At 41.6% G+C, this 13,063-nt stretch overlaps 1 protein-coding gene across 2 annotated transcripts in view; it reads left to right on the forward strand.

Moving 5' to 3' along the window:
• Nucleotides 1-11,907, forward strand: part of htr4 (5-hydroxytryptamine receptor 4) — a 55,391-nt gene extending 43,484 nt beyond the window's left edge. For both annotated transcript variants that reach the window (XM_061282379.1, XM_061282372.1), the window contains exon 7: nucleotides 9,188-11,907. In XM_061282379.1, coding sequence (XP_061138363.1) covers nucleotides 9,188-9,266 — 79 coding nt within the window. In that variant the 3' untranslated portion in view covers nucleotides 9,267-11,907. The remainder of the gene's footprint in view (nucleotides 1-9,187) is intronic.
• Nucleotides 11,908-13,063: the final 1,156 nt, after the last annotated feature.

The raw sequence follows: 13,063 nt of genomic DNA on the forward strand, positions 1-13,063 counted from the left end.
CTCTCGGCTGCCAATCGCAACAAGCCATGCACACACGAACACACGCACACGGACTAATGCGCACACACACACAAACACACGTCGCTAATATGCATACCATACCGCAGACATTTTCCCGCATACTTCAATGCTCTAAAATGATGAGAAGAAACAACTTTTTGCTACCTTCATTTGAACTTGAAATGATTTTTGTTGTCCAAGTCCACCCTCGGTGTTTATCCACGGGTTTTGATCTAACATCTAATTGGTCGACTGTATGTGTCAATTTTAACCTTGTTTTTCACCCTCCCTCTATTCCCTTCCCTCTTTTATCCTCCTTTTTTTCTTGGCCCTTTTCTTTCTTTTCCTTTCCATCGGTTCTCATTTCCGCATTCTTCTGTCCTTGTCTCCCTTTGTTTCTCTTCCCCATTTGCAACTTCTATCCATCCTCTTTACTTCCTTCTCTCACCCCTCCCTGCAATCTATCCCGTACTATTTATTATTCTTCCTACACCCCCTTCCCTATTTCTATATATTTGTCATATTTTGCCCTATCAATGCATATTTCCATTCCCTTCCTATTTGTCTGACAATATCCTTTTTTCACACCTTACCTCTTTTCGTCCCCATTTGAGTTCCCTCTATCCTTCGCCGCCCTTTGTTCCACCCCTCTTCCTCCACTCATTTGTCCTTTTTCACCACCTGCTTCACCTGTTTTTATGTCTATATTTTATATTTACTTCCACTTCACTTCCTTTGCTCACCCCTATCATCCTTTTTTTCTTTTTTGTCTCAAAACCTATTGTGACTTTCTTTTGGGTTTCTTTTGCTTTCCCCCCACCTTTTTCTGCTTTGCATGGCATCTGTCCATTTCATTTCCATCTACTCTGTCACCATTCTTTCATTTGCTCATCGCATACATTGAACGGTAACTTGCGTTTTATATTCTCTTGCATTCTTTTTCATTCCTTCCCCAAATGAACCCTTTCTTTACATCCCTCTGCTTCATCTTCTTCCTCCTCTTTGTCCTCCTTCTTTTCCTCCTCTTTCTTCTCCTCCTCATCCTCCCTGCTCGTGTCTCCAGCAGCTGCTCCTCTGCCTCCAAACTGCTGCTCTGGTTGTGCAACACCAGGCCAGTGCCTGTCTAGCCACTCTTAAGCCTCACCTGCAGGCACGCTCTCTCACTCTCGCTCGCTCGCTCAAGTGAGTTTGGCGCACTCACACGCACACGCATCTCTTTGACATCAATTACAGAAGGATTCAAATCTGAATGAATTCAACTTTACCCATTGCTACTTCATGGCAATTGTTGTAGCAGATCCAAATCAAAGTCCTTTGCTTCCAAATGCCAAAATATATATATTTTTAAATCATATTTGGAAGCAGAACAACGCTAATGGAAACATCTCTGCATCTTCGCTCACATAATTGTTATTCTCGGATATGTAATTCTTCAAGGGTTTAGCATTATTTTAATTTTATTTAATAGTTTGCACATTTCTTTTAAATCTAATTCCCTCGAGGGGCATCAATTTGTATTTTTTTAATTCTGAAAAATTAAGTGAATATGTATTTTTGTATATATTTTGTTTATCATGCTAATTTTTCATACTATTGATATTTAGAAAATATTCAGTATGTAACTTTTAATCTCTCAATGTGAATACTTTAATTTGTTTAAATATTCTTCCAAATTCAGTTAATATCTTTTATCAAAGAGACTACCATAATTTTTGGACTATAAGTCGCTCCGGAGTACAAGTCGCATCAGCCATAAAATGCCCCAAAAAGTGAAAAATATATATATAAGTCGCTCCGGAGATAAATCGCATTTTGGGGCCGATTTATTCGACAAAATCCAACACCAAGAACAGTCATGAACGAGCAACAACAGGCTAAACGATAGGTATGCTAACGTGACATAAACACAAACAAAGAGCTGAGAACGGCCCTGACGTAACATTCAGAGTTATTCAAAAAACTATTACATAAATAACACGTAAATAAAACCATCTGTGTCACTCCAATTCAAGAGTTCAAGAGTTCAAGAGTTTTTTTATTCGCCATGTTTGAGCGTGCCAAACAAGGAATTTGACTTCGGTAGAAACACACCCTCTGTTCAACATTTAGGTGACTAACAACATTCAGGACATGTGAATAATGCAAAAACAGTGTAGACAAATTCAAGAAGGTGTGAGGAGCAGGATGTTATTGCACAGTAATGTCTCTGAGACTCTATGAGTGGTGTGAGTTCATCAGAGCAACAGCCTGGGGGAAGAAGCTGTCTCTGTGTCTGCTGGTTTTGGCGTACCGAGCTCTATAACGCCGTCCGGAGGGGAGTAGTTCAAACAGACTGCAACCCGGGTGAGAAGGGTCTGTAGAGATGTTCCTTGCCCGATTCCTGGTCCTGGACAGGTACAAGTCTTGGATAGATGGGAGGTTGATTCCAATGATCTTTTCTGCAGTTCTGATTGTCCGTTGTAGTCTGTGCTTGTCTTGTTTGGAGGCCGATCCAAACCAGACAGTGATGGAGGTGCAGAGGACAGACTGGATGATGGCAGTGTAGAAGGTCTTCAGAAGCTCTCGCGGCAGGTTGAACTTCTTGAGCTGTCTCAGGAAGTACAGCCTCTGCTGGGCCTTCTTCCGGACAGAGTCTATGTGGCCGGTCCATTTCAGGTCCCGAGAGATTGTGGTTCCCAGGAACTTGAAGGTGTCTGTGGAAAGAATAGTATTACTGCGGATAGTGAGGGGTAAAAGTGGTGAAGGGTCTCGCCTGATTCATTGAATCCATCGATCGTCCTTTGCCAACAATGCGTGCGCGCCGCTGACGGCGCTTGCACTTCAAAATATTCCACAGGCCCATATAACGATATATAAATGATATATCAAATAACTATTATATAAGCAATAATGCTATCAAACCATCTGTGTCACTCCAAATCATTAAATTCATCGATCGTCCTTTGTCAACAATGCGTGCGCGCAGCTGACGGCGCTTGCACTTCAAAATATTCCACAAGCCCAAATAACGATATATAAATTAGATATCAAATAACTATTATATAAGCAATAGTATTATCAAACCATCTGTGCACTTGAAATCATTAAATCCATCGATCAAATTCCTCGTCCTTTGTCAACAACGCCGCGCGTGAACCCTGACGTCAGCCTCGTCGTTATTCCACAGATCTAGTATATAACTAGAACATAGCGTTAACAAAGTACAAGGAAAGACGTGGGTTTGGTAAACAGCTCTTTATTTAACAAACCAAACTTCCAGGCGTGTGGCGGCGTGGACTTCCAGCCACGGAAGTGGAAGAGAGCTCCATAGAATAGGACCTGGCGTGCGTAAAAGCCATGACTGAGCCCCATCCACCATCCCCGGACAGCCACCCGGCCAAACGCCAGGGGCCCTTTGTCATCTTCGTCATCCCGTGATCAATCTTTGTCCTTTATGTAAACAACCGCTGCGCCACGGCGCGTCGCGCTGCTGACGTCACTTGAAATTCAAATTACAGTAATCCCTTGCTACATCGTGCTTCGTTTATCTTATATATAAGTCGCTCCTTATTATAAGTCGCCCCCCCAACTATGAAAAGAAAAGCGATTTATAGTCCGAAAATTACGGTAACTATTTTCTTTTTATTTATTTATTTGTGTTATGTTTTGTTTATTGTGTCCATTTTAATCCCTCACATGGAGAAGAACATTTTCTTACTCATACTCATTTTGATAGTAATTTAATGAATTAGGATGGATGGTCCAGTGGTTAGGATGCGGAGCTTTCACCACCCGCGGCCTGTCTAGTCTAGAGGCATACATTTATTCAAATATTTGTTAATTCCTTGTACTCCTTTTAGTCCTCCAATGCAATACTGTACAGCGTTTTTGCTGGCTTAAATTGAAGCAGATTCGCTACCAACCTGACAATGAGCCATATGATGTGCATATATTGTATGAACTGACTCACTTTTTTTTACAGGCACAGTTCTTTCTAAAACTATCCATCTAAACTCTATTATTTTAGTTTTAAAGTGGAAAAAAATCATTTAAAGAAATGATCTGGGCACGTTCAGAAATTCACACTGCACATTTGGAAAGAAGAGTGCACTCCGCTCCCATTCATTTCCAATCGCGGCCAGCATACGTGCACTGTGTCTGCAGTCGGAACGCCACTGGCACTCCTTTTTTGGGGGCATTCTGAATTTTCTTCAGTAGTTGCTTCTGGTGCATTGCTGCGTATATACTAGCGCCTCCATAGTAGCAAAATACGCAGCTGCCAAATCACTTTCACACCTGGAGTTTCACGTTGGGTTGAATGATATCAATTGCTGCGGTTGGTGGCGGCACAAAATCATTTTCATAATTTTGAACACAGAAAAGACCCTGCTGTATTTATAGTTTTGTATTTGCATAAACTTTACAATAATTTAATATTTAACTCGTTTGAAAACTGTTTAGTTTACTCATTTCAATACCACAAAAACAAGATATTAAATATTAAAGAAATATTCGTGAATAATTGTACTAATTTTAATCCCACAATGAAACACTTAGATTTAATTGTTTGCGATTTATTTATTTTTTAATTTATTATTATTAATTACACTATAGTTACTCATTTTAATGATACAAGGAGAATACTGATAGTGTCTATTAATCACATGAGAAAGAAAATTCAATAAATTAGCGAGCGGTGCATTTTTCTTCTTTGTCATCAGTCTGTTGTGACTTTTGAGTCTAATCAAAGAAAGTACAGTAATTGTGCACAAAGACAAGCTAAGTGTGATTAATGTATGTGTCACGGTTGCTTTTTGCTGACCCCACAGGGCTCCTAATTACTTAGTGGTGATAAACCAACCAACTGATACAACTGCCTTGTTCTGAATGCCTTTTATTTATCCCATTACCCATGGGCAAAATGTCTCCCATTGAGTTTGAAATATATTTTTTTATGAGAGGGAGTATGCTGTGAGAACAAAAGTATTAAGATGCAGCTGGTAACGGTTACATTTATCAATCAATAGTTCGTCATCAGGTTAGTAATTTTGTTAGTGTAACTTGGGGTTAGGCATTCAGGTAAATTTGGGCTGGGGTAAATTAACATTGCAATACAAAAAGAAGTTTTCATTTGTGTTTGTATTGGGCGGTTGTGACAAATATTGCTCTCTTTTCAAATGTGGGCCTTGACCAACAGTCAACAGTGCCTTCAGATACAAGCATCTTAATTTATGAGCTTTCTCCAAATGTTTTGTTGCGAGCTGGCAGTGAATGCAACTCAACTCGCTTCACAATGTCAATTCTTTAAAGAAGAGGCTTTAAACTGTTCATTGCCACTTCCAGTGGATTTTTTAACTGACCCTAAAATAATCTTTGGAATCTCACCTTTAAGTGTATGAAAGGAAATACTGTAAATGTACTTAAATAATGATTCTATTAATTTGTATTTCACATCAATGAAATCAAAATGCTCTTACACAAATACGTAAACTAAACATTAAATGCAAATGTTTTGAACTCACTTAAATGACAGTACACTGAATTTAAAAAATATCTGTATTCCCAAGACTTTCATCCATTCCATGTACATTTCATTTTGAGTCAATAAATATGTGCTGATTGTAGATCCCAACCAATGTACGATTGCTGACGTATCTGTATGTCTGTCTCCAAAGACTTCCTTTGCTCTTTTGTTTTATGAAGAATAATTGTGTGCGCCCATATGCAACAATCAATCCACCGGTTTCCCCACGAGCCTCTGGTGCAGATGGCAGCGCCATTTTCAGAGCTATAAGTGAGTGCCCTTGGTTATAGCTCTTTGAATGGTACTGCAGTATGCACACAGCTGAGCGGCCGTGTGTCCAAATCCTACCCCCCACGCCCACGCCACAGGACGATGAAGAGATTCGCCGGAGACAGATTTCCTTCGACGCTTCAGTGTGTGTGGTGTTCGTGCGTGTGCGTGCGTGTGTTCATTCGTGCATTCGTGGCGATGAATGTTTTTTGCATTTTTGTAATCTAAACTGTCTCAAGATAGTTCACCCAAGTTTAATTATCTTAGCCCTTGAGGTCTGTATATAGTACATCGACCAGGAATTACTGTGCCCTTTAAGGAACAAACAACCCCGTTGACCTTTTTCTCTGCAATCTGAATGCTATGCTGTCTTAGCATCTGATTTGTTTTTGACCAGAGTGTGCAGCGTATTGATGTCAAATATCGTGCTATTTTAATTGAAAAGGTTAATTGTAGCTCTGTGCGTGTACGTGTGCTCCCGCTGGCTGGTTTATGAAGGGTAAATGGCACCAAGGATCACATTTAATGACACAAATGGTTCTTTTTTTTGAGGAGCGTTTGTTGCCGGGGGCAACACTGAAGCTTAGCTGCAATGTGATTGCATGAAAAGCCGTTCAGCTCAGCTCCTGGAGCTTTCTGCTCTCTTTGCATCGTCTGTGATGCTGCAGATACAGTTCCATGTTCATTTTCACATCCTGTCTTGTGATTGAAGATTGTTAATGCCAAAATATGTACATTTCTTCTGATCTGGCAAGCTGCCCAGTTCCTTCGCATAACCCTTTGAAAATTCAGCCCCCAACGTCGATTCGATTGAGCAATGTGTTTTGGGTGTGTCAAAGTAAGAAGAAGTTTCTATCATGTGTAGACCCACAAAAAGTCTCTAAAGGCTTTGCATTGTCTACGGGAACCTTCAAAGACTGACTCCTTTAACAGATTTTGGTTTTGAGTGCTAACATAATAGCAACATTCTGATTTTGAAACAAATTCTAGAGACTGATATGACCAAAAAGGCCTTTAACTGGTTGAGGTTTATTTTCACCACATGGCCTTTTAGGTAACGTCTGGGCATAATTGTTGTTTATTAAAGATCTCGTAAACGGGAATGTGATTGTTGCCATGACGACAAATCAAATATACGAGGAGTGAACATTTTACATTTGTTTACTTAAACTTCAAAGGAACAAGTTAGGGTGTTGACCTGATGATGCCTCATTGGACACCGTCATGGCTGTTGAGCACATGCGCGCGTACACACGCACACGCATGCACGCACACACACACACACACACACACACACACACATACACATACACATGCATGCACACGCTCAGAATCTCTCCTGAAAGCAGTTAGTGGTGTAATGGTGCGCCACGGCTGTCACTCGTTCGAAAGAATGAATCTCTAATCTACTGTGAGATGCTAAACACACATGCACGTACAGAAGCATGCATGCACATATACACGCAAACCCACTAACACACTCATTTAAGTAGTAGACAGTAAAAGTTTTTCCTCTGTTGTTCCTCATTAAATCTAGTGCGTGATGCGTTCATGGTGTTCCATGGTTGTAGGAATAGCAAGACCGCAGTCATCATCATCTCTCTGTTGGTTTTCTGCCCGACTACACACAGATTGGCTTCTTGGCTTTATGCTGCTGCTAATGCGCTTTGGATTCTCCATAACGATTTGTGACATTAACCGGTGCCAGTATGTATGGGGAGAGATTTGTAATAATAATAATAATAATAATTCATTAAATTTGTATAGCGCTTTTCAAAAACCCAAAGACGCTTACAGGAAACAAGCAAAGACATACATGAGGGGAGGGGGACGGGGAAGAAACAATCGGATAAAATTAAGAAGAGGAAACCAGTTATGGGTAGGGAAGGTCATGAGCTTGGGAGAAGAGGTAAGTTTTAGACGGGACTTAAATATGGGGAGTGTGGGTGAGTCACAGAGGGAGAGAGTTCCAGAGTCGGGGTGATGCGCAGGAGAAGGCTCTGTCACCGAAGGATTTTAGTTTAGTTTTTGGGACTGTCAGACGTGAAGTATTGGAGGATCGGAGGGGACGGTTAGGGCAGTAGGGGACAAGGAGGTCGGATAGGTAAGTGGAAGCCACATGGTGAAGGGCTTTGAAGGTGAGGAGGAGTATCTTGAAAATGATACGCTCCTTAATGGGGAGCCAGTGAAGAGAGTGGAGAACAGGAGTGATGTGTTCACGGGACGTGGATGAGGGATTCAGCGGCAGGGAGAGAGAGGCAATGCCGGATTTTGGCGATGCGTCGGAGGTGGAAGTAGGAGGTCTTGACAACTAAGCTAACATGAGGGTGGAAGGAGAGTGTGGAGTCAAACATAACGCCAAGGTTGCGTTCCAGAGGGGAGGGAGTGATGTTTGAGGAGTCAATGGTGAGTGTGATGGATCCAGTTTTATTAAGGGAGGATTTAGTGCCTATGAGGAGGAGCTCTGTTTTGTCACTGTTGAGTTTGAGAAAGTTGTGAGTCAGCCATGTTTTTATTGTAGAGATGCAGGTTTCAAAGTGGGTGAGGGAAGGGTTACGGGTTGGTGTGGTACGTACATAGATCTGGGTGTCATCAGCGTAGCAGTGAAAGTCCAGATTGAGTTTGCGGACGACAGTACCAAGGGGGAAGAGGAAACAGATGAATAGGAGGGGACCAAGAACTGAGCCTTGGGGGACCCCTTGTGTAACTGGGGAGAGGATGGATGTGTGACCGGAGAGAGAGATGAACTGGTTTCTGTTGGTTAGATACGTGGTAAGCCAGTCAAGTGCAGTGCCCTCAACACCTAGTTTGTGTCAAGGTTATTCACACAAATACGTCTGCAATATTCACATGTGTTTTTCAGATCCACAAATATATTCCTGATTTCCTAGTAGGTTTTTGGATCCACAAATAAACCCGCGATTTTCACAAATATATTCTTGATTTTCATGTGTGTTGGGTGAGTGAGTGAGTGAGTGAGTGAGTGAGTGAGTGAGTAAGTGAGTGAGTGAATGAGCGAGCGAGCGAGCGAGTGAGTGAATGAGCGAGTGAGTGAGTGAGCAAGTGAGTGAGTGAGTGAGCGAGCGAGTGAGTGAGCGAGCAAGCAACTGACCGACTAAGTGTTATTTTGTGAGTTAAAGTTAGTTACTCTTCTACTTCGGTTAAGTTCGGTTAGGTTACTGCATTTTTTTTGTTCCCATTCCTGTTAGCTTGATTTACTGTAATTCTCAGCCAGAGACGCTATTGACCAACTCTTTGTGAAAAAGGACTTTGATTTGGATCGAGAAGGAGCATTGTATTTAGTGGAGCCCTAGGGCACTCCCTCAACTTCACATGATTTTGATTTGGGATGAAGAAACCTGTTTCATGTCCCTCTTTTACATGTTGTGCCTTCTTTTATGTGGTGCGTTTCAGGTATTTGGTGCTTCAAAATGGGAACCATGTGGCACAGGAGAAGGAAAAGCTGCACGACCACGCAGAGTCCTGCTTGTGACGCGTCGTCACACACCTCCATGAAGCCCATATGCGGGAATGGTGCGCAACGCCGACTCGGCCTAGATCCACGGCTGCTAAGAGTCTGGTGGACCGTGGCCAAACTAGTTGGTTCTGGCTCTGGTTCTGGCCCCAATGTGACTACAAACAAGCACCACCTGTGGGACTTTGAGGGTGTGATATTTCCGAAGCGAATGTTAATATGGTAGTTAATTTAACGGTACATTTATATCACCTCTTTGTGCGTGCGTGTGTGCGTGCGCACGTGCGTGTGTGAATTTGTGTGCACGTGTGTGCACTTTGTGTGTATTTATGCATTTGTATGAATGTGTGTGTATGCATGGATGTGTTGGTGCACGCAAACAAACAAATGTGCATTAACTGCAGACTTTCATCTTTGATTTGAGTTCAGGTGACTGGTGTAGGGATTATACTATAAAGCGTGTATGCCTCCCACTTTTGTAGGGACCAAAAGGGAGTTAACAATCCTAAATCATGCTTTCAATTTGGTTACAAATTCTTTGCAGTCAATTACTGCCTTAAGTCTGAAATGAATCTGGTGAGGCTCTGCCAGACCTTGAATGAAAACGATTTCAGTTCCTGTTGTTCTTGGGGCATTTTCCATTCAGTTTTGCCTTGAGCAAACTAGCATGCTCAGTTAGATTCAGGTCTGGTGACTGATTCGACCATTGCGTAACATTCCACTTCTTTGCCTTAAGGTTGCTTTCGCAGTGAGCTTTGTGTCATCATTGTCCATCTGCACTAAGACGCACCATCCAATGCATTTTAAAGCATTTGATTAAATATGAACATATAATACCTGCAGAACCCCATCAGAATTCATGTCAGCAATCACATCAGAAATAAATGCAAAGCAATCACTTGTAAATACCCTCACATTCAAGCTGAAAGTCTGCAATTAAAGCATATCTTGGTTTCATTTCAAATCCATTACGGTGGTGTTTAGAGCCAAAAAGATAAGAATTGTGTCAAAGTCCCAATATTTATAGACCCGTCTGTTCTTTTCATAGGGGAAAACTCGTAGTTTGGATTTTGAAAGATGTCTTTTGTGACGCTAGTCTCGGGATATTTCTGACACACCTCAGATAAGTGCAAAGGAATGCGTGTGCATTCCTTCCAACAGTATGTGCATGCCTGCACATGTGTGTTTTCACGGTGAGGCATGTGGGATTCTTTTTGTCTCTTACAACCATTTGTGCGCGTGCGTGAACAGTACTCTCCCGTCATTCCATGCTGCACCCATGCCTCCTCCGCGTGTCACATGACCCATTGGCCCCAGGACTGGGAATGTAGAGGACCGTATACGTACTCAAACATGTTTACATAATGCAACTTTAGTAATCTATGTTGTTGATTTTTTTTGGTCTTTAATTTAGGCCCTCGACGCCATTTGACTTAGCATGATTAAAGTTGGTTGGCATGTAGTATGTCGTGAAGAGACCCCAAAAAGTCTCAACAAGCCAACCACAAAAAGACAAAGGTCTGCCATTTTTTTGTCACCATTGTAGGCTCAATTGTCAATTTTCAAGAGTCCCTCAAAAACAAATGTGTTTTAGACTTTGCCTGATCGCTACCAAATTTGTACCACACAAATGGATGCCACTAAATTGGGAAATATTTTTCTCAATGCGTATGATGACTCTCAAAACAGAAACTCTAATAAATTGAGAATGGAAATTTCGTATTTTCGTAGACATTTCTCACAAAAACATCTCAAGAAGCTATTTCTGAAAAGAGACACGGACAGGGTTTGCTATTGTGGTTGGAAGAAGAAATTTTAGTGTCATGAATAAAACCAACGCAAAGGTCTCACAAAGCCATGCCTTAAAGACACGGGAATTCTGCCATGTTGATTTGAAGCTGCAATTTTAGATTTTGCCTACAACTCTCAATGGGTGGACTCAAATGGCATTTAATGAATCATTTCCTTCCATTCACAAACAGTGGGTGGAATAAAGTCCCGAGACACCTCCCGAGTTCATCAAAAGAGATTGAACTAAAAGTCAGGAAAGAAGACAATTTAGAACAGGGGTCACCAACACGGTGTCCACGGGCAACAGGTCGCCCGTGAGGACCTCGTGAAATAGCGGCTTCTATTTATTTTATTTTATTTTTTCTATTTTTGTTTAAATCACACTTACACGTGAACTGGAAATGACAATTAATAATAAAACATAGTTTCAGCTAAATTGAGCAAATTGGCTATTTCAGAAGTGTGTGTCAAACTGGTAGTCCTTTGCCTTAATCAGTACCCAGGAAGTAGCCCTTGGTTTAAGAAAGGTTGGTGACCCCTGATTTAGAAGAATCACTTTCGGGGATGTCCCAATACTTTTGTCTATTTTGTGTAGTTTCACTTCTGATGGATTACTGCATTACTTTCATGATTTTGTTTTGGGGGGGTGTTTTGCTTTTCAAGCTGTGAGCTCACCCATGTGTGAAGCACGAGCACTTTGACACACACAAGAACAATCTGAAAAATATAATGTTTAAAATTCATTCAATCAATGTTTTTTGATGTCTTTGCTTTTCGATTATCTGTTGTTGTTTTTGTTGATTGGAACAGAGTGAGTGAGTGAGCGCAGTTTGTAAAATACTGTAAATAAAAAGAGACTTTATTGACACCCACTCTCTCCATATATATACATATGCTATATGTGGACGTTTGCATTTTCTATGTAAACCAGTCTTAAAACCGTCATTTGAATCCCTAAGCCTTACTTAAAACCCTGTTTTAAAAGCCTAACTCAGACATCAGTCTCAAAGTTGAAAGCTTAACCCTCCCCACTTTGAAAACCTAACCCAGGCTTGAGACCGTAGTTAGAAATACTTACCCTTATTTCAAACCCTAATACGAAATAGCAACCCAGATTTGAACCGCGCCTTTCAAACCCTAATCTTGTCTTGATTTAAAACAATGCAATGTGAGATTCTAAAAAACAATAACAATACTGTAGTTAGAACAAAACGGCAGCAATTCATCGTCTTACTGTAATAAATTTGAACGAAGATCTGGCTTTTAATAACGTTTTTGGCAATGTATTGTGTAGATCATGGCCAAACTCAGGCTCAAAACCCTCATTTCTCAGTCTAGTTATCTCTTTGAACCCATGTGAAAGTCCCAATGATCGTCACACAGACATCTGGGTGTGGTGAAATTCGTCCTCTGCATTTAGCCCATGCCCGTGTGATTTTAATCCATCCCCTGGGGGAGAGGGGAGCAGTGAGCAGCAGCGGTGCCGCGCTCGGGAATCAGTTGGTGATCTAACCCCCCGATTCCAACCCTTAATGCTGAGTGCCAAGCAGGGAGGTAATGGGTCCCATTATTATAGTCTTTGGTATGACCCGGCCGGGATTTGAACCCACAACCTTCCAGTCTCAGGGAGGACACTCTACCACTAGGCCACTGAGCTGGCCTCAACGCCTGTAGTACAACACTTTAGCAGCATGCTGTGATTTACATCCACAGAGCAGCATGTGTCCTTACACACACACACACACACACACGCACACACACACACACACACACACACACGTTGGCATCACTTGAGTGTAAGTGTCTCAGCATTCATCTCTGTAATTGTCCAGGTCATCAAAGAAAAGAATGTCTTGGCAGCTAAAATTAGAATACGTCTGCTGCCTTCAACACTGTAATCGATGGGAAAGCAACAAATGGCAGCCATTATTTCATAATCCTCCCCAAATGCAATCATAGTGAAGGAGAAGAAGCGAGCATAAATGCAGCAGTGTGCGTTCGCCTGCCTGCTCTGACATTTCAGG

The sequence above is a fragment of the Syngnathus typhle genome, linkage group LG1, assembly GCF_033458585.1.
Source record: "Syngnathus typhle isolate RoL2023-S1 ecotype Sweden linkage group LG1, RoL_Styp_1.0, whole genome shotgun sequence".
NCBI classification, from domain to species: Eukaryota; Metazoa; Chordata; class Actinopteri; order Syngnathiformes; family Syngnathidae; genus Syngnathus; species Syngnathus typhle.